The sequence below is a fragment of the Sphaerodactylus townsendi genome, linkage group LG05 (genome assembly GCF_021028975.2).
Source record: "Sphaerodactylus townsendi isolate TG3544 linkage group LG05, MPM_Stown_v2.3, whole genome shotgun sequence".
In the NCBI taxonomy this organism is placed as follows: domain Eukaryota; kingdom Metazoa; phylum Chordata; class Lepidosauria; order Squamata; family Sphaerodactylidae; genus Sphaerodactylus; species Sphaerodactylus townsendi.
The window spans coordinates 78,148,881-78,169,606 of NC_059429.1; the positions used below are offsets into that span (position 1 = coordinate 78,148,881).

The window sequence follows — 20,726 nt, forward strand, 5'->3', positions numbered from 1 at the left end:
AAGAATAGTGTATATTCTTACAACTGGTACTTTTCTGATCCAGACAGACTGAACCACACAAATAGTACAGAAAGATCATAGATGCCAAACTCCTGACATTCTCCATGGAGAGATAATGCCCAGACCTCCTCAGCTAAGGTCCTACCACAGAAAGATAAACAGATGCAACAGATCACAAGAAACTGAACTTAAGAGCTTTCCAAAAATAACCAATAATGGAAGGAAACTCTTTACAAGGAAGAAAATTACTGTGTTGGGCTACTTGCTAAACTAAGGGTCAGTTAGTCTTCTGATGTTGACTTTCACTTCCTTCAAGGATTGTCAGCCCTGTACAGATACTACTTATATTATTTCTCCTCATACTACCAGTAAATCAAATTTTCTTTGATATGTTAATCTATATTCAGAACAGACTAAAAACAGCCAGGGCTGGGCAACTGTTTATTCCGAGCTACCAGTTTGGCACACTTTGGTCACATGAAGTGCAACATGGATGCTGTTGATGCTGATCCTCGCTAAGGTCTCTCAGGTGCTGAAGATATTATCAAAGTTTCCATCACAAGCCAGTTGTGAAAAGCAGGGACTCTTTCATTGTCGCTTCTTCTGTGCCCAGACATAGTTTCAAGCTGACAAGGCAAGTAGATTATATGGTGGCATTTGGCTTGAACTGCATAACATTAAAGAGGGCTAAAACCAATATGAAAGACTTCTTTGTTACCTGGACAATGTCACGTTCAGCAACCTTCCCCCGAGATGAAATTCGAACATCATCTCCATCCAGCTCTACCATGGCTACATTGTGAAAAGTGGTGAACAGTAACTAAGATTAGTTGCAAAATGTGAAATGATACAAATGAGTCAAAAACTGTAACAGTTCCTCGAAGCCCATCAGGACCATGGCAGATTAACAGGACAATTATCTGGGAAAAGCTAATTGAGAGAATCACTCCGCTCTTTTCTTTTGGACAGCTGAACTGGAATTCCCCCTGGGCATATTGCAATTTGTACTGCTATTGGTTTATCAATGTCCATTTCTCACTGCAAGGTGTAATCAACCTGTTACATTTGTTAATTTCATTATACAATTATACAATTTTCCTGCAAGGTTTTAATTTAAGTGTTGGAGACTATCAAATGTAAGCAGGGAAAGACTAGCCATTTATCTTACAGGTAAATTTACCAGTGGTCCACTGCTGTAGAGGCCTGCTAGTGGCCAGGAGCTGCACCACCCCTGGCATTTACTTTGATTGGCTAATAATGCTTTATTAAATGAAGCCTACAGTGACTTCTGAAATCCTCACTGGCAAAAGTATACATAAATGGGCTGTCCTGAAGCTGTCTCTAATTTCTCCAGGGCGTGCGTAAACTGTAATTCAACTACACAGCATGAATGATACAGGCAATTTTCCTGCATAACACAGACTATGGCTAGATCGTATATGAAAGAGCCTGGAAAGAAGATTTTGCTCACCCATGCAGTCTTTCCTCCCCCATCACACTGTGCTATAATGAATTACTTTTTTAGTTTCTGACCAGTGTGGTATAGTTTCTGTGGTAGGGAGAGGAGGGGAATGAGTTTGTAAGCCACTTTGAGACTCATTACTGAAGGGAAAGGCAGGGTATAAATCCAAACTCTTCTTCTTCTAACCATAACTTGTCAGTTTATCCAAACCAGGACAGTATGGGTTGTGCTAACCCAGCAAATCAGTATTCAAGACCATGTATTTACATATTGCTTTTTTAAAGCAGTATGGGGATTCCTTTCTGCCAAAAGCCTGGAATCGATGACTATTGGTCCTAGCTGATACTCCAGAGGCTGCTGCCCCGTGATTGTTTGTACAATGGAGGCCACTATGATCTCTTTCTGGCCTGGTTGTGCATTTTGCTTGTGTATATACTGGGTTGGGTCGTGTCATGAAGTTGCTTGGCTATCACTATGTATCATCCATGCATAGCTTATGTGGGTGTTATCCCAATGTGATACTATGATTTCTGAGCAATGGCAAAGTTGCCAGAGCGCGGTGAGTCCACATACTGCTCTGTGTCTATGGCCACTGTGCTGCTGATTTTGCTGCACAAGTTAGTGATTTTGTGACATAGCATGAGTTAGTGATCCTGGTCTAGCAGGACTATAGGCCCAGCCTTTTAGTTAAAGTACCTGAAAATCATCACATCGCAAATAAGTGAATGAAACATAAATTAGGTTCTTACCATCAAATTCAGCCTGTCCAACTCCCACAATGATTATGGACATTGGAAGCTTGGCAGCCTTAGGCCCACCAGGAAGCAAGGAAGAGTAAGAGGGTTTGTGGGAGAGAGGAATGTCAGGGAGGATTTGAGGTAGGGGAATAGAGAACAGAAAGAGCATCCATTGAAGAATGAAATATAATGAATCAAAAATCAGGCGACAGTACAGCACTACTTAAAAGTAAATATCTGGAGTAAAGCTAATAGGACAGTAAATGGAGGTCAATGCAATTATGTTGACGGCATAGAAACCCAGAACTGAAGACAGTCTTACTAGTAAACATAAAATTATAGCAATTTAGGCCTTTTACAGATGTATGACCATTACTGATGGTAATTTGAATGCCCAAATATTAATTCATGACAGGTAGCAGTGCAACTCCCAGCTAGACCAACACACCAAGAACATTTGCTAGTTTGGGCTGTTTTTGCAAAGGCCAGTTCTTATGGCAGCTACATCACAGTACAAGACTCTGACTATGGAATCTTTCCTCCTTCAATCCCTAGGAAGCATTAACAGTGAAGAGAGACTTTGGATTATAAATATTTTCTTTGTCTAAGTTAAGTTAGCAGCTGGCTAGAATATAGTGGAGGGTTCCCCAACCTTTTCTGAGCCTGTAGCCACCATTAGAATTCAGACACAGTGTGATGGGTGCTGCCACAAAATGGCTGCGACAGTTTACTTTCAGACATGAAGTGAAGATCCTTGGGCTGTGGTAGCAGCTGTTGCTGAAGTACATTTTAAAAAATCTGCACAGCCAATCAGATCTTCAATAACCAATCAGAAGCCTGGCTTAGTTAAAGCTCCACCTGACCTCAACCACTTTCTATGAACACTGGATAGGTGCCGTGAAAGAAAGGAATTGGTGGGCACACCAGGTTGGAGACCGCTGGTATAGTGTCAGTCTAGCAAAATATTTTCAGTCTTTTGTTGACATGCTTACATATTAAATTCTAATCATTGCTTCCAGATTTTGGACCTTTTTTTAAAAAAATGCAGTATCCAGTTGTTTATATAGGCAAGGTCTGTGTGGTTTACACTCTCTGCCATGATGTGTAGTCCTGGGTAACAGCTGACTACAGGCACCATACAGAAAGATACAGCACACTCAACCCCCCTCCTCAGTTTTTTTTATTTTATCAGGTTAAAACTTTCTGTTTGCCTTGAGACAAACCCTCCCACTCTCTCCCTGACCCTAATGTTCTTTTACTTGCTAATGGGTTTTGCCATTATGTAATTTATCACGAGGGAAAAGAAATCACAGTGATACCTCCTGCTTTCCACTTTGCCTCCACTAATGCCTTTAGGAACCTTGTTTGTATTTAACACACTCTCTCAGCCTCATTATCAAATTATCTAGCTCCCTTTTCTTCCCCTCCAGCAGTCACTGATTGTTCTTGCCGTTAAACACAGAAGCAGTAATAATAAGAACTCTTTGCCTGAGCTGATCTCTGGCTGCACTGCAACGGGACGGCAACAGCAGTTGCTTAATAACAAGCAATACTCATCACTGTTTCATCCCCGAGCACCATAGATGGAAAGGGTCAAAGTGGCAGCAAACACTGGTGGCAAGAGGGAAATTGTCTGAGAAAGCTGCTGGGTATTTAAAGCATATTGTGGGATAAATAGGACGCTACTGACAGTTCATGGGGTCTTCATGGGCTGGGAGATCCTGGTTCAAAGCCTACTTGAGCCACAAACTGAGTAGTTCTGGGTAGCCTTAACTTTTCAGCAAGGCCTGAAAGCTGCACTGATGTTAGCATAGAGGTAAAGTGAGATGGAAAAATTCTACTGCAAATCTTATCTCATTCATCTGGTTATAGGATGGCTTTGGGCCCCCTATCTTGTAATATCTGGGTAATTACACTGTCCTGCCTTGTAGGGCTACTGTTGAAATGGCTACTGGGACAATGTAAGAGAAACAGTCTATCTGAATGCTAAATATGAAGAAGTGTTATATTAATAACATAATCAATATGCAGGCAGAAAAGATCTAAAAAGTGGGCAGCGTAAGCAATATATTGGCAGGGAAATTCTCAAACTACTTCTGGAGCTTTGTGCTCCAATAATACCATATTATGTTCCTACCTGGAAGCAAACACCAACTTCCTAATATACTTCACAGCCTTTCAAAAGCACTTTGACAGACAGATGCAGAATGATACAAGACAATGTTTGGCTTGCCTTCCAAACCAGAACTTATGGTACCATTACAATCCTGTGGAACATGGAGGAAGCAGAATCTGTTCTACTTACATTGACTATAGCTTCTTTTGTCTGGGCCATGTCCGATATCACACCATCAGTAATGATGAGCAAAACAAAATATTGGGAACCATCTTGCACAGCAGCTGCATATCTGAGTAGCGGGGGGAGATCACATGAATACTGGAGCAGAGGAAAGGATATACTGTACACACAAACGCACACACTATACACCTCATGAATGCTAAACTAAACCCTCCTCATTTTGTAAGCCCAAAGACTGCCATTAGCTAAATAGTGGTCTTTTGAATGTAGGGGTGGGGGCAGGGAAAATCGTTGTCTGGGAACCTCTGGTAGCTCTCGGTCACTTTGCTCCTAGCGGGGATCCTTTACAAGGAGATGATAGAAGATGAACCTTTAATCGTATGTACTCAAGATCTCTCCCCTCTCCTACACTTGACAATTGTTCTGTTACACATAAGACAAGTACAACTTGTGTAAACACAATGAAAAACGTCATGTCATGTCTTCACTTTAAAAAAAACAAAAATGTGTTGTGAACTGAACTTAGATATTCCTAGATTCCCAAAGCCAGGGAAGAGATTTCAATAATACTTTTTTAAAAAGCAACTGTCTGCTTTCGTACTTTCTGATATTGTCAGTTATTGCATCTTCAGATATCCTATTTGGGGCAAGGAGTTGGGTTATGAGCTGATGTCAGGGCAAACTTGCAGCTGTATGGAACATATAGCTATGCAGTAAGGTGAACTTGGCTGCATTCTCATCACCCCAGGTTCTCACTAGATAGCAGGGATGTGGTACCAAGACTCATTTCACAGCTAGATGTTTTGGGCAACTGGATCTCCACACACTTACCCGTCGTGAGTTTGAAAGAAGTTACTGCAGTGCAAGTGGTCATCTGAACCGGCTTGCAATGATGGAATTAGGCTCCCCCCTCACCCATACCTCAACACAAACTGCAAAAAATCTCTTGCTGTGTTTCATGGTGATTATCTTAGACTGGAGGAGCATACCTGGCCACATGGTTGACCACCGGGGCAAAGTTAGTTGGGCCATACAGCTGGACGGTCTTGAGGCTGTCGTGATAGGCTTCAAGGATTCCCTCTATCCCACTGCAGTGAGGATTGTCAGGATTGGCGTTCTACAGCACAGAAAATTTTAGTTAGAGGCTGCTCCATAGAATCATAGAGTTGGAAGAGACCACAAGGGCCATCAACTCCAACCCCCTGCCATGCAGGAACACACAATCAAAGCACTCCCGACAAATGGCCATCCAGTCTCTGTTTAAAAACCTCCAAAGAAGGAGACTCTACCACTCTGAGACAGTGAATTCCACTGTCGAACAGCCCTGACAGTCAGAAAGTTCTTCCTAATGTTTAGGTGGAATCTCTTTTCCTGCACCTTGAATCCATTACTCCATGTCCTAGTCTTCTGAGGCAGAAGAAACCAAGCTTGCTTCCTCTTCAACATGACATACCTTCAAATATTTAAACATAGCTTCACTTCTCCAGACTAAATGTCCCCAGCTCCCTCTCTTCATAGGGCATAGATTCCAGACCATTTATCATTTGGTTGCCCTCCTTTGTCAATATCCTTCTTAAATTGTGGTGCCCAGAACTGAACAAAGTACCCTAGGTGAGGTCTGACCAATGCAGAGTAGAGTAGTATAGTTACTTCCCTTGATGTAGACACTACACTCCTATTGATGCATCCCAGAATTGCATTGGTTTTCTTGGCTTCCTTGCCCTCTTTACATTCTCCCTCTTATTTCAACATCTGCCTCAGTTGATAACTGTTCATTAGCATTCTAGACAGAGGCAGTTACCTAAAGACTTGAGAATGAAGGATGCTCCCTAGATATGTCTGCTGCTATAGGAACAGCCTCCCTGGAGATAGAGAGGCATGACAATCATTTCCCTCCTTTGTATCTCAAACTAGGGACAATGTTACAAATGTGGAAACTCTAAGCTATAGAGAAAGAGTGCACCTCAAACCCACTTTCTGTACTAATCTGGCCTCAGGAACCCCAGCTATTTAGTGAGAAACACATCATGGCCCAAAGGAAAGCAAAGTATTTATTTACACAACACTGTACAGAATTAGCTGCTATAAGGTATGGCAATGCCTATGAGTTTGTGTGGAATTTGAAAAGGGCTCAAATGCCTGGAGGGCAGGTTTATCAATGGTTGTTAGGCATTAACATTAATAGTGAAACAAAAGCTCCATGATCAGAGGTTTGGTTTCTCTGTATGTATTTGCCCAAAGGGGCAAACAGAAGGGGGCTTTCAACTCATGCACATGGGCTTCATGGAGCATCTGACTGGCCCCCATGGAAAAACACCTACAGGACTCGATGGACCTTTGGTCTGATTTCACCCAGACTGTGCTCATGTCCTTAATTCCTCAAGGTTTTTGCTTTCAGCAGAGCAAAGTCTTCCGCATCATCACAGAATGTGGGCAAGTTACGCTGTTTGGCTCTAGACTGAATCTGATATAAAGTGTAACGGTGGCTGTTTCTGAATGCTGAAGTGACTCAAAGGGAGATGTCAGTACCAAAGGGAACTCATGAGACACATGGCCTTCAGGTGGTATCTTGGCTCCAAATCCAAGTGCTGGGAACATTTTGTCACTGTCATAGTCCTGGATGATCTCCCCGACAGCCTTTAGTGCCATAGCATATGCATTGAGCTGGTAAGGATTCATGTAGTGAAGGGAAGTAGACTGAGAAGGATTGCCTGCCAAAGAACAAAAGGGAAAGAGAGAGAGCCAGAAAAGTCACTGGGGCATCACCACCCATCTGGTAGGCAGCAGCAGTCAGAGGAAAATGTGTAGAGCAAGAAAACACCCCACAAGTTACATGTTTTGAGCTGGTCCATACAATTTGTGCTAGTATGTGTTCTCTTATGACATATGCAGTTCCCTAAAGCATTAATTCTCCTCCTGAATTTGGTTAAAAAGACTGGCCACCCAGCAGTCTTATTTACTCAGGCACTGCAAGTTGTGCAAGGAAGATCAGCCATTGGGAAAGTGTCTGTGTCATACAGCAACAGCACAAGACTGCAGAGGCCTGGAACTAGATGAACAGCATCCCACTCCACTAGGCCCAAACCTCTGAAGTTTGGAGCTGTAATGCAATTGCTTTGAACTCCTGACTGCTGTGATTTCAGGGTAGGTGAGAAGGAAGTTGAACATCTTTCCCCAGACATGGAGAAGCGGCACACTTTATCTTGCCCCACCAGTGCAGTATGGGTGTGTGTGTGTACATCTCTGACCATAGTTTCACTCCCCCATAACTTTCATGTATTATTTTTAGTTCACAAAATGTATATTCTGCCTTTCTGTACTCACGAGGGCCACCAAGTAAGCTAACAAATTAAAACATACATAATAACATCATATCATAAAAATATTTAAACCATTAAAATGCATCATTAAAACCAAAGCTAAAATACATTAAAAAATAAACATAATTAAAATACTGGGCAGGAAGGAGGGATCACTAAAGGAATGCCAAGTGAAACAAAAAAGTCTACACCTGTTGGGGGACTATGGCAACAGAAGGGGACAGGTAAACCTCCAGGGGGAGTTAGAGTTCCTTTGGTGCCATGACCATTAACACCCTCTCCCAGGTTGCCATCCACCTAATTTCAGAAGGTTGGGTTGCCAAAAGTAGTGACTCTGCACATGTCTATAGTGGCTGGGTAGGTTCATAAGGGAGTAGGCAATCCTTCAGGTAGGTTTGTCCCAAAAACTTATAGGGCTTAAAGGTCAGTCCCAGCACCAGAAACACAACGGGAGTCAGTGTAGATAGGCCAAGGCTGCAGAGATCTGGTCCCTACAACCCATTCTAGTCAACACCCTGGATGTAGCATTCTGTGTCAACTGAAGGTTTTGAACGCTTCTCAAGGCAGCCCCACATAGAGAGCAATCTAGATGTAACCAGGGCATGTACCACAATGGCCAGATCTTTTCTGTTCAGCAAAGGCCACAGCTGCCTATCCAGTCAAAGGTAAAAGGCACTACTGGCTACAGCTGCAACCTGCTTATCTAGCAATAGGTATGAGTTCAGGAGCGCCCACAAAACATGTACCTGTTCCTTCAAAGGGAGTACAACCCAATCCAGAATGGTTGATACCTTACATCCTGTGCCAGGCCTTCATTTCACTAGCAGCACTTCCATCTTGGCAGGATTTGAGGTGTTGAGGACTCTGTATTCTTCAGTTTAAAGAGTGTTAATTAAGATTATAAGGGTTTTCCTTCCACCTGAATTCTTTTACATTTAGTGTATTCAGAGACATTAAATGTTTTCCATCCTATATTGATGAATTACAGCTGGAGGATGAACTCCCCAGGACCCTCCTTACAAACCTTTCGGAATATACACTAGACTCTAGAGGCTCAGGCAGATTAATTCCTCTTCTGACCTCAATATTCCATGCCTTCTGGGAAGCAGTGGCACTGCTCAGCCCTTATCAGACCATCCTCCCATCAGAATTTAAAATGCTTATATTAATGTTGTTCTGCTTACCTTGAGAGTCTCCCAACAATGCAGAAGGATCCATCTTGTCTCTCTGCAGAGGTGTGATAAATTACTGGGAATCTTTGCTATAATTTGGTGTGTTCCCTATCCCCTAAAGTGGAGAGTTGCTGGGTTTTGCTGCTGCATGAATCCTGGATGAAAGACTTCAGGCTTTTGATCCCATTCAAATGTAGTTAGCAGTTCAGCCAGAATCATACACAAGAGCACTTTCTTTTTTACTGTAATGATGTTTCCCAATTTGCTGCTGAACAAACTACCTTAATGCTACCTACCTTACAAGATGTAATGGCTGCAATAAATACAGGTGAATCAATACTTCTAAATATACTAGTCACAAAGTATGTTATGTAAACAATGTAAAATTGTCTGAGTATGCAAAAATTTAATACCATTCAGCAAAACGTGTTATTAAAAACTCACCATTGGAAGCTGTGAAGTCAATGGCCACTGTGAAATTGATCTGGGTCCTGGGGAAAAAAGATTACATCACCTTAATGGCAGAATTCCCACTGAAAATTTAATCTAGATACAACCAAGTTTCAAAAGAATCGGCACCTTTTCATCCAGGTTCCAACATCCTCACTACAGCATGTTTCTAGTGAAGACATCTAGCCTTGCCTCTTGGGGAAGGTGCCTGCTGTCGGGGGTGCAATTGTTAAGCTGGCAGCACCAAAATTTCAGAGTATCTTTATGAGACCCTCCTGATGATACCACCCAGGTTTGGTGAAGTTTGGTTCATGGGGGCCAAAGTTATGGACCCTCAAACGTGTAGCCCCCATCTCCTATTAGCTCCCATTGGAGTGTTTTTTCAAAAAGGTGCATATACAAGCGGGTCCAGGAAAATCCCGTGATGGGGTGGGGTGGGGGGAGCACCAGAAAAGGGAATGATCTGTGTTCCACGTTTTGATTGTGAGGAGATCTCGAGGAAACCTGGATATTTCGGGTGACTGTCCCAGGATTAATCGCCAGTGAGGAAATCACCAACAATTCAGGTTAGCAAGCCTATAAAGAAGGATACAGACCTGCTCCTTGAAATATGGATGGCTGACAAACAGCAGGAAAGCAGTGAGTGTGTGGGGGGGAAAGTATGCGATAAACCTTCCCTCTGCTTGTTGTCCCTTCCATTCCATTCCCTTCCCCTCCCCTCCACATCCCCTTTTCCTCCAGTATGGGCTCATCTCCAGTTTTAGGAAGGGGAACATATGCAAGGGAACAGCAAGTAGAGAGATAATTCAACACCCCTTTCTTGCATGCTGATCCTCTGCTGGATACCGTTTAATCCCTGTTATGGCGGTGCTACTTGGTGGTTCAAAGATCAGCCACATCACATGAAGCTCTGCTCTTTCACAGCAAAAAAGCACTCAGGTGGCACACTGCTCTCCATGTTTCCATTGCTTTGACGGATGCCAGGCTGAAATATGTGGGGAGCCTATATTGTTCCATGGCATGCTGCATAGGAGAATTGTGTATTTCTTGGCTAGTCATCTATTTTATTAAATTGTTTAGAAAATTAATTATGCTGTGTTTGTCATGCTCCCCACCCTCCTATCCACAGCAGGGATTGCCAAAATTACTATTGTTCAACATTTTCAGTGTTATCTTGAGAAGATAAATCAGACCAACTTTGATCAATCCTGATTTTTCTTTAGCTTGCATTAGAACAAAAGTACCAAAGGTTTAACCAAAATGAAGCAAACATGAAGCTGCTTTAGGGCATCTGAGCTCTGTGTGAATTGCCCAAGGTTAACAGGAACTGAAAAATAATCAGACCATGCTTTAAAATCCCTGTTGGAGTAACTGGATCAGAATCAGCTGACTGTTGTGGGTTTTCCAAGCTGTGTGGTTGTGGTATGGTACTTTTGGCTCCTGATGTTTAGTCTGCATTTGTGGCTGGTATCTTTAGAGTCACGTCATGGTGAGATGTGTTTCTCTCCGTGGCACAGTATGATTGCCTCAGTTTAATCATTTGAGCTTCTAGGGATCTTTCTTACTAAGGGCATTCAGTGAAATGTGAAAGGGCTTTCACTAAGTTACAGATCAAATATACATTCACTGCACAATATTAGTAGGCTGAAAGGCTCCCTTGTAACATTCTCACATTTACTGGAGCAGCAGCAGTGGCGTAGTGGTTAAGAGCATGTGTACTCTAATCTGGAGGAACCAGGTTTGATTCCCTGTTCTGCCACCTGAGCTGTGGAGGCTTATCTGGGGACTTCAGCCTGTACACTCCAACACACGCCAGCTGGGTGACCTTGGGCTAGTCACAGTTCTTCTGAGCTCTCTCAGCCCCACTTACCTCACAGGGTGTTTGTTGTGAGGGGGAAGGGAAAGGAGTTTGTAAGCCCCTTTGAGTCTCTTCTACTGCAGTTCTCTCTCTCAAACCACATGCAACATAACGTGGCAACTTCATCTTCCTCAGATACACTTTCAAATGTTAAATAATTCAACATAAGATCTGCAGCCCAATTTATGCATGGAAAGAGTTCAGTGAGGATTGTTCCTAAATAAGTGTGTGCAGAATTATAGATTTAGGAGTCCACAGATGTTGGAATCTGTTACCATATTTGCTAAAAAACTAAACCAGGAATAAATAATAACTATGCTGAATGAAAACATATTTTAGGCTACTATGTCAATGACAGGTAACCCTTTCTTCATCAGAGCACAAAGTAAGCCAAGGTAAAATTTCAGGGGCTGTACCCACTGGTAAGAAACAGAAATATCATGCTGAAAAAAAGATGGCTGAATAGCAGTCTGCAGAGAAATCTCTTGGCAGCCTTCTCAGAGGAGATCCCTAGCCCGTCATCTCCTCCCCTCAATCAATATCGATTTATCCCCATGACTGACACCTTTTTCAAATGTCATGCAAGGCTCCTAATGAAAGAACATGGCTGTCAGTGGAAGATATTTTAACTGCTGGCTAGATAGGAAGAGACAAGGCCAGAGGGAAAAGGCTTTCTTTGTTTTGTTTGTTACGCTGCTACTCTTGAGACACTCCAGTAGAACAGAATTAGGGCAGAGTGGAGAAGCGTCCTAAAATCCATAGGATTCAAAGAATGGGACTGACTTTCGGCTATTCCAAACTGGCGAAACCTGTAGTTTGTTTATGTGGTCAGCATCTTTTGAACATCTAAGAGGCCCATCCAAAGGGGGGGGGGAAGAGTTTGAGGGAGCGGTATGGCCTTGCAGTGGCACATTTGCCCTTCCCGGGGCACTTGCCCTGGCAGAGGAGACAGACATGTCGGTCGCTGCCTGCCCCCAGACAGGATGTGATGAAACCTAGAAGACCAGGGTGAGGCGGAGATGCCAACATGGGGGGTGGGTGGGCTGAATCATTCCTGGGGGCAGAGCCTACATCAGTTGGCTCCTCCCAGGGTTTTGGGCTGGGAGCATGGTGCCTTGGACCTTGTATTTATGCTATATGTGGGATGGTGTAAGTCCTCTAAGCCCTATGGGGCTTTCTGGTGGCAGGCTTTGCATTGTTCCAGGTGGCTCTGGAAAGCCCTCATGCTTTCTTATCTCTTTTTTTGATAGAGTGACAAGATGGTAGATGAAGGGAATACTATGGATGTAGCATACCTTGATTTCAGTAAGGCCTTTGACAAAGTCCCCCATGATATTCCTGCAAAAAAGCTAGTAAAATATGGGCTAGACAATGCTGCTGTTAGGTGGATTTATAATTGGTTGACTGACCAGACCCAAAGGGTGTTCACCAATGGCTCATCCTGTAAAGTGACTAGTGGGGTGCCACAGGGTTCTATCCTGGGCCCAGTGCTATTTAATATTTTTATAAATGACTTGGATGATGGAATAGAGGGCATGCTAATCAAATTTGCAGGTGACACCAAATTAGGAGGGGTAGATAATACCCCATAGGACAGGATGAGAATTCAAAATGACCTGGACAGATTAGAGAGTTGGCCCAAAACTAACAAAATGACTTTCAACAGGGAGCAATGTAAGGTTCTTAGGCAGAAAAAATGAAATACACAGATATAAGATGGACAACACCTAGTTTAACCACAGTACACGTGAAAGAGATCTGGGAGCCTTAGTAGACTACAAGCTAAACATGAATCAACAGTGTGGTGTAGCAGCTAAGAAAGCCAGTGTGATTCTGGGTTGCATCAAAAGGAGTATAGTGTCTAGTTGAGGGAAGTACTGGTACGACTCTATTCTCTGTGTTCATCAGGCTTTACCTAGAATATTAGGACGGAAATCTGAAGATGAGAGAAGATAAAGAGAACAGTGAAAAAGAGGGAAATGTATTTATTTATTCACCCTGCATGTCCTTGTGGGTTCTCACTTGTGATATATATAGTTGTATGATTCACAGATACAATTATCTTAATCAGTATCTTCATCAAACCAGTATTTTTTCACATTCTGTTTTCATCTGAGAAAACAAATCAGACACACACACACACACACGAGACAACAGTGGGCAAAATGGCTTTCTGGCATGCAGTTACAAGTTCTCACAGCATAGCATATACCATATCTGGTATGTTCCCAGTATTGGAGCACTTGCCATGCTGGAAAACCAGAAAGATCATTTTCAGAAAACCAGGAAGATCACTGTTAGTTTTGCACTGCTAAGAAACAGAACCAGAGGTGGGATTTTCTTGGCAATCCAAAGACATGCCAGACCAAGGCTAACAGGAAATGTCTGACAATATATTGCAAAACTTCACAAGGAAAATGACTGTTTGTATAGCTGGCTAATTGCTCCCTGGGAAGTAGTCAGGGACACTCATCCCAAAGCAGGCTCTGCAGAAGAGTCCTGATGGGAAGCCCAGTGTAAGTGGGAGGACAGATGATTCAATAAAAGGAAATGAATTATTGAATATATTAAACTAAAGCTTAATTAAAAAGAGTATCTTTGTCTTTGTAAATTAGATGACCTTTAAGGAGACTGGATTATAAAAACGTTATGAGAGGAATTTTTTTCACTTGTTATCTGGGAGAGGTTATAGAACTTTGAGTTTTCAAGTCATAAGACCTGGGAAGAAAGCCGGACTGTTATTCAAGTAACTTCTGTTTGGCAGAGAAGTGTTCAAGCTCATCTGAATAAATCTCTAGGTCTTTCATGCTTTTTCATCAAACCTAAGACTGTAATCCTATGCATGAGGAACCCTGTAGTGCAGGGTGGTAAGCTGCAGTACTGCAGTCCAAGCTCTGCTCACAACCCTGAGGTTGATCTTGACAGAAGCTGGTTTCAGATAGTCGCCTTCCAGCCTTCCGAGGTCAGAAAAGTGAGTATCCAGCTTGGTACTCGAATTAGTCTAGCCTGCTCCCTTTTAGTTGGGGGAATTAGCTGGAAACAGACCTGCAATGCAATAGGTGGATACTGGATAGGAGATTTTGCCTTCGACATCTTCTTTCCAGTATGCCTCTTTATCTGCTGCAAATTTGCCGCCTCTTAAGATATTCAAATAATGGAGGAGGATTCTTCTTTTCTTCCTCCTGCATCTTCCCAGATGCAAGTGGATATTTTCTCTAACACTGCTGCCTTTTGCCTGTGATGCATTTTTAGTAAGATTTGGTTTTTAGTAAGATTTTTAATTTTAGGATTCACCCAAAAGACTATTTTTCTTTAAAAGGATACAATCTGATCACAACTGTTAGGCATGGCCACCTTTCCTACAAATGCTAGGCCAAATGCTGAAGTGATTGTCAGAGGTCTTTCTCTACATGGGGTGGGTGGGTATGGAAGGTACAGCCTTCTTACTTGCAGTGCCAGTTATGAAATTTCTTCTCATGGGCAGTTTGTAGTGCCTCCTTTTTGTGGTCTGCTGGAGACAGTCCTGCAGAGAGGGCCTTTACTGTGGCGGCTGCTGATTATGGGACTTTGAATTTGGCTTTTTAAGGCACTGTTTGCAAGGCTGCTTATTCTGTCTGAGGATGTGGGCTGATGCTGAAGATGTGTTGTTGCCTCAGAGCAGTAGTGTTGAGTTATTCTGACAATTCAGCACTCTGGAAACATCTCTCCAGAGTCTCACATAGAGCTCTTTTATATCACCTGTTAATTGATCTTTCTAATTGGAGATGCCAGAGATTGAACACAGGGTCTTTTGCATTCAAAGAGCTGTGCCCTCCTCCAGTAATGTTGTATTACTGGCTGCTGTAACAAATAGCAATCTTATTGCTGTAATTTAATATTACTTCCTGTGTGTTTTCTGTGGGGTTTAGTCTCTGTTCTAAATTATTATAACCAGCCTTAAGGTTTCATTCTTGAATGGAAAGGTATATTAATAAACATATATTAATAAACATTTTTCCAGAAATCATCTTCATTTCTTTCAGACAGGAAAGGATATGGCACAGACTATATCTCAGGTGACTTCCACTCCTTCCAAGCATCAAGATGTGTGCGCTGCCTGGGCAGCACAGGAACAGCTCCTGCTCTAGTAACATCTGGAGGCTGAAATCACATAGAATGGATGCTCAGCATCCCAGCAAATGCAGCATGTATGGAGTAGGGGTGAGCAATGCATTGCTACTGTAAGAGCTGCCAGGTCTCCCCTAGCCACAGGTGGGGGTTGGGGGCATGTAGGGTTGTTAGATCCAGGTTGGGAAACTCCTGGAGATTTGGGATGGAGAATGGGGAGGGCAGGGACCTCAGTGGGGTACAATGCCATAGAGTCTACCCTTTAACATTTCCATTTCTCCAGTGGAACTGATGTCTGTAGTTTGGAGATAATTCTAGGGGATCCCCAGGTCCCACCTGGAGGATGGCATTCCATGTTAGTACCCTACCATTGGCTTATACATATGATTCCACCTCTTGCACAGTCTGCGCTCCTGCAACTGCCCTCTCCCTGCTCAGGCCACAACAGGCCTGGATCCATTTTTTCAGTGCCTGCTCAACACCTGGGACCCTCTCTTTGCTCCTGCCTCTAGGCTGCCGCTACTTATTCTTGCTTCCCCCTGATGATGGGGCCTGATGTTCCAGCATTCAGCCAGCTGGCCATTTTCTCAGATTGGCTGCATTCTGCTCATGGTGGGTCCCTTGGTCCTTGAGCCTGCACTGTCTCACTGACTATGCTCCCTGTTTCTCCCCAGCACCCCCCCCCCGAGTTGGTAAGCAGGTGTGGGGTACCTTTGGGTCGGGGTGGACCAAATCTGGGCATGCTGGCATCAGACGCCGCAAAGGTGGACATCCTGATTAATATGAGAGAGAGAGGAACTTCTGAGAAGAAGCAGGATATTGTCCTAAAGCAGGGGTAGGGAACCTGCGGCTCTCCAGATGTTCAGGAACTACAATTCCCGTCAGCCTCTGTCAGCATGGTCAATCGGCCATGCTGGTAGGGGCTGATGGGAATTGTAGTTCCTGAACATCTGGAGAGCCGCAGGTTCCCTACCCCTGTCCTAAAGTAACAATCTGAAGGTGGGCAAGGAATGGCATTTAACAGGAGAGAAGATGCTGATTGCACTATCCTATCTGTCTTCCTGCAGCCCCCTGCAGGGTTCCCTTCTCCTCTTCTTTGTGCAGCTGGCATTGCCTAATCCTGCACATCCTACCCTGGACAAAATGCTACTGGGAAGAAAGAAGGGGCTCATTCCACTGTATGCAATCTAGAATATGTTGCCAATAGTAAAACAGCTAGACATGGATGCCAATGTGTAACAGGGGCTAAAACTGTTCTTGTACAAATACAGAATAAAAGCAACTTGAATGTGCTCAACAAATGCCCATATTTGCTTTCTGTTGCTTTCTAACTGTGCTGAACTGTGTAGAATTAATGGTTCTGGCAGCTTTTCCTTGACCACTGGTTGAAATCTATTTTGGCTTGACTTCAATACATATCCTCAATTAGTAGACTCCGTACCATTCTGACAGGCTCAAAAAAAAGGAAAAAAGCAGGCACTCGAAGATAGAAAGACAGGTTCTCAGTGCAAGGGGACAAAGTTGTGGTTGAAAACAGGGTTTGGGTTAAACATTACAGAAAAAGCATGGAGTGCCTGGTTAGAAAAGGTAGCTCCTTTCTGGTAGCCAATGCCAGACCACCTATATGCACCCAAACACATGCTGAATATTGCAAGCAAAAGCTTCATTTTAGACCATTTTATAAGCTCAGTAAAGAACCTCAGTGTCAGCAGATGTAAATATGCACACCTGAGTCAGTAAAACTTCAATGGGATGCAATTTATGTATTTCACAGCCTCCAGAGTGACTTTCCTTTAGGTCTTTACTTAAACCTTTAGAATTGTCTGTTCTCTGTCTAGAGTTTGGGGGGGCTTGGGGGATGAAGACATATAATTCTAATACCTCATCTCTAGCCTCTAAGGCACCAGAGAATTAGAGCATTATTCTGCAGAGAAAAATCTGCTTGTCTTCCACCTGAGTGACTGTAAAATGAATCCACATGTGGGCTATATACCTTTATTGAAATGGAACTAAATGTTTTATGCAGCGATTACATAAGAAGATAAAATATAACTTTGCAGAGATGTATCTGACAGAGTGTGCATACTTTGGATTTTTAATAATATGAAATTCAGGTATACCTGGACATTTTAAGAACACCTGGACTATATTGCTGGTGGAAGGCATTCTTGACAATTGTTTGGACTGTCCTGAGCTGAAGACTGATGAGTCTGATAATTCCACTGTTTGTAACACCTGAGCAGATGACTTGCTCCTATTCATGGTCTGCTGTGCCTTCCTTGACTGACTCTACCATAAATCTCTGGTCACCATGCTAGAAGATGGGAGTCAAAATAGCTGAGATGCTGCTGGGAGATATATGACTGAATTTTCCCAGTGGCTTTCAAACAAAACTACAGTCCCAGTGTAGATTAAAGCCCTGCAGTGAAAGAAGAGTGGGTTCAACCCTTCCAGCCCTGCTTGGTTTTGCTAATTGAGAATGGCTCCTCTACACTTTTATAGCTGTTCTTGTGTTTAAAGGGCTAGCAAGTCGCAGCCGACTTATGGAGACCAAAGCAAGGGGCTTTCAAGGCAAGTGAGAGGCAGAAGTGGTTTTCCATTGCCCTCCTCTGCAGACTCTTCCTTGGAGGTCTCCCTTCCCAGTACTGACCCTGCTTAGCTTCCAAGATCTGACTAGACTAGGCTATATCATACTGTCTTCCCTTCCCTTTTACAGTTATATAAAGAAAAAACATTGGCAAAGGAAAGGTATCTGTATGTCTCACTTTAATGCAGTGGTTTTCAATAAATGGGTAATGATGCTCAGCAGGGTCACATAGCCCCACCTATATAACCATTTTTTTTGCTGTTTTTGTCAGGAAATACTGTTTTTGTAAGGAGATACACAGAGAACACTGATGCAATGTCTCTTGCCACTCTTCACATGCATGATGACTAGGACAGTGATGTGAGATCACTCAGTAACAGAAAGGATTTTTCTTTAGCACAGATACAGAAACATCCCATTCTGAAAGCTCTCTTCTTCCCAAGCTACCCCACCCCACCAGCTAGTCTTCAAGTGTTCCACATGTACCTGCTATGTAGAGTACCACCCCACCAATTAGGTCAAAACTTTAGTTCATTCTCTTCCTGGCACATAGTTCCAATATCTCATAATTCAATAGGTTGTATGTTGCCATGTGGGCATCAGATAGGCCCTGAGTTTAGAATGGCTGGAGACCAATGTAGAAAGTGACATACATGGAAAGGGATTCTACTTACCCTCCTTTGATGTAGTCCAGAAATGTGTGCTCTGATTCTGTGGCAAATGAGAGCAATGTCACCTCAAAAATAAAGAAACGGGGATATTATTATACAATGAACTCAAAAAGCAGCTATCATTTGTCAGGGTGTTAATGGTGGTGGCAACTTGCAGCAATGCTCAGCTCCAAAAATCATCACTAGGATACTGTAGACCTATTTTCAAACTTTTGAAGTTAACTCACACCAGCCCTGTTCTTGGATAGTTACTCAGCATACTGATTATGGGATTCAATTTCTTCTCAGCCCTAAAGATGGCAAACTACTGATACAAGTAACAATAGGTGCTATTGGTATACTTGTGATCTACTTGATCATCTGTAATAGGCATTCCATGCACAGTGACTCTTTCAGACAAAATGGCAACTGTACTACCAGGAGGATCTTGAATAGCACACAGTCCCACTCTGTGCAGTTGGATAGTTCCAAATGTAGCATCTGAAAATATCAGGTGTATATTTCTTCCCACAAATCCTTAAAGAACCCTGACAAGAATACTCAAGTATCTAATGTCATCTGCAGTGATTTATGATTCAGAAAACATGTTCCTATATTAGATTTAAAAACCAATTTAATAAATTCAGACGAAGTGTTTCTAGTTGCGGTGGATGATAGATGGGCCAAATTAACAGACATGCATTTCCTGTTATAACTTCAAAGGAAGATTAGCATCACGTAGTCCTTGGCTTCCTGCAAACCAGAATTAGATGTTACAGGAGATGTATGGCCAGTTCAACTATCAGCAGTCCTGTGTCTCTTCCTAGTCCTTGCCCTGGTATTGAACAGTAATGCATGAAGTGATATCAATGCTCTGAAAGTTTCCCTGCCCCAGGACCATTTCATTGCCTGTTGCTTCTGAGGCAGGGGAAACTAATAGCACAGAGACATCATGGTATGCATTCAGTATCTCCAGATTTAATGGAGAACGTGCAGGAAGATATGCTATTTTTGATATAAGTTTTTAAATTATTAATTTCATAACTAACATTTTGCTCATTGTTGTGGTAAAGTGAGTTCTAAGGAGATAAAGTGCAGTGCAATTTTAATAGTGACAGGTGCTCTAATATAAACATGTGTTACATATAAAAAACATTACACAAACATTACAAGAACATGGTGGCCTTGTGCCTTCCAGAAAGAGGCTGTGTTTTGATCGGAGCCAGAAAAACAACCTTGTGGCTGAAGCCATGAAAACAACTTGATAACAGACTATTCATGACTCATGTAGTGAGCCAATTAAGTGCTGCAACTTTTGTGCAGACTAAAAGACGGTTGTTATCTGTACACTGCTTATACTCCTTTTTAGGAATTACCATCTCTGAAAGTCGGGAGATGTCCTTTGTTGACTAAATTATATCTCTTTCCGGTTGGCACAAGGCCACCATGTTCTTGTAATGTTTGTGTAATGATTTCAATATGTAACACACGTTTATATTAGAGCACCTGTCACAATTAAAATCGCACTGAACTTTATCTCCTTTGTAATGCCATTGTTGCCAGTGGGCATAGTGTCTCATTTTATATTCCTGGTATACACATTGCCCACATTCGTTACATTTTGTAAAGTGAGTTCTACCAGATCTTCACAAGGGCATATTTGGTTCTATACTGACTCACACTTGGCTTCCCACCCAAAGGCTGCAGGCCCTTAAACAGTGTCAATGTTTATCTTTTAAAAAAAAAAAATCTCCTTCAGTAATTCTCAAATGATGTGCTGGGAGTACAAGCATGTTCTGCAAGAACTGCCAATGTGTTCCAATTAATCACATAAAGGCTCCTGTGAGCCCAAACAAGCCACAGCACTGTGCTGCTCAATCTCTGCTTTAATCACACCTGCTTTAATCACACTTGCCGCTTCCAGTCAGCCTCTGCTGGGGGCGGATAACTCTACAGTGGGTGTGATCGGACCACTTAATCATTCCTGATGCATAGATGTAGTAGCAGATTTCCTTGTCCTGGGAGGAGACTATAATTGTACATGCATGAACATTAAAAATATCACACTCTACAGTCTGTCATTT

At 42.7% G+C, this 20,726-nt stretch overlaps 1 protein-coding gene across 6 annotated transcripts in view; it reads right to left on the reverse strand.

Moving 5' to 3' along the window:
- LOC125432581 (copine-5-like) overlaps window positions 1-20,726 on the reverse strand; it is a 164,197-nt gene that overhangs the window by 3,661 nt on the left and 139,810 nt on the right. For 2 of the 6 annotated variants that reach the window (XM_048496268.1, XM_048496270.1), the window contains 7 exons: window positions 18,667-18,728; window positions 9,435-9,481; window positions 7,028-7,209; window positions 5,488-5,615; window positions 4,505-4,607; window positions 2,212-2,269; window positions 719-792 (listed from right to left, as the gene is read on the reverse strand). In XM_048496268.1, the coding sequence (XP_048352225.1) occupies window positions 719-792; window positions 2,212-2,269; window positions 4,505-4,607; window positions 5,488-5,615; window positions 7,028-7,209; window positions 9,435-9,481; window positions 18,667-18,728 (654 nt within the window). The other 4 variants (XR_007244497.1, XM_048496269.1, XM_048496271.1 and 1 more) reach the window with 4 other exon arrangements.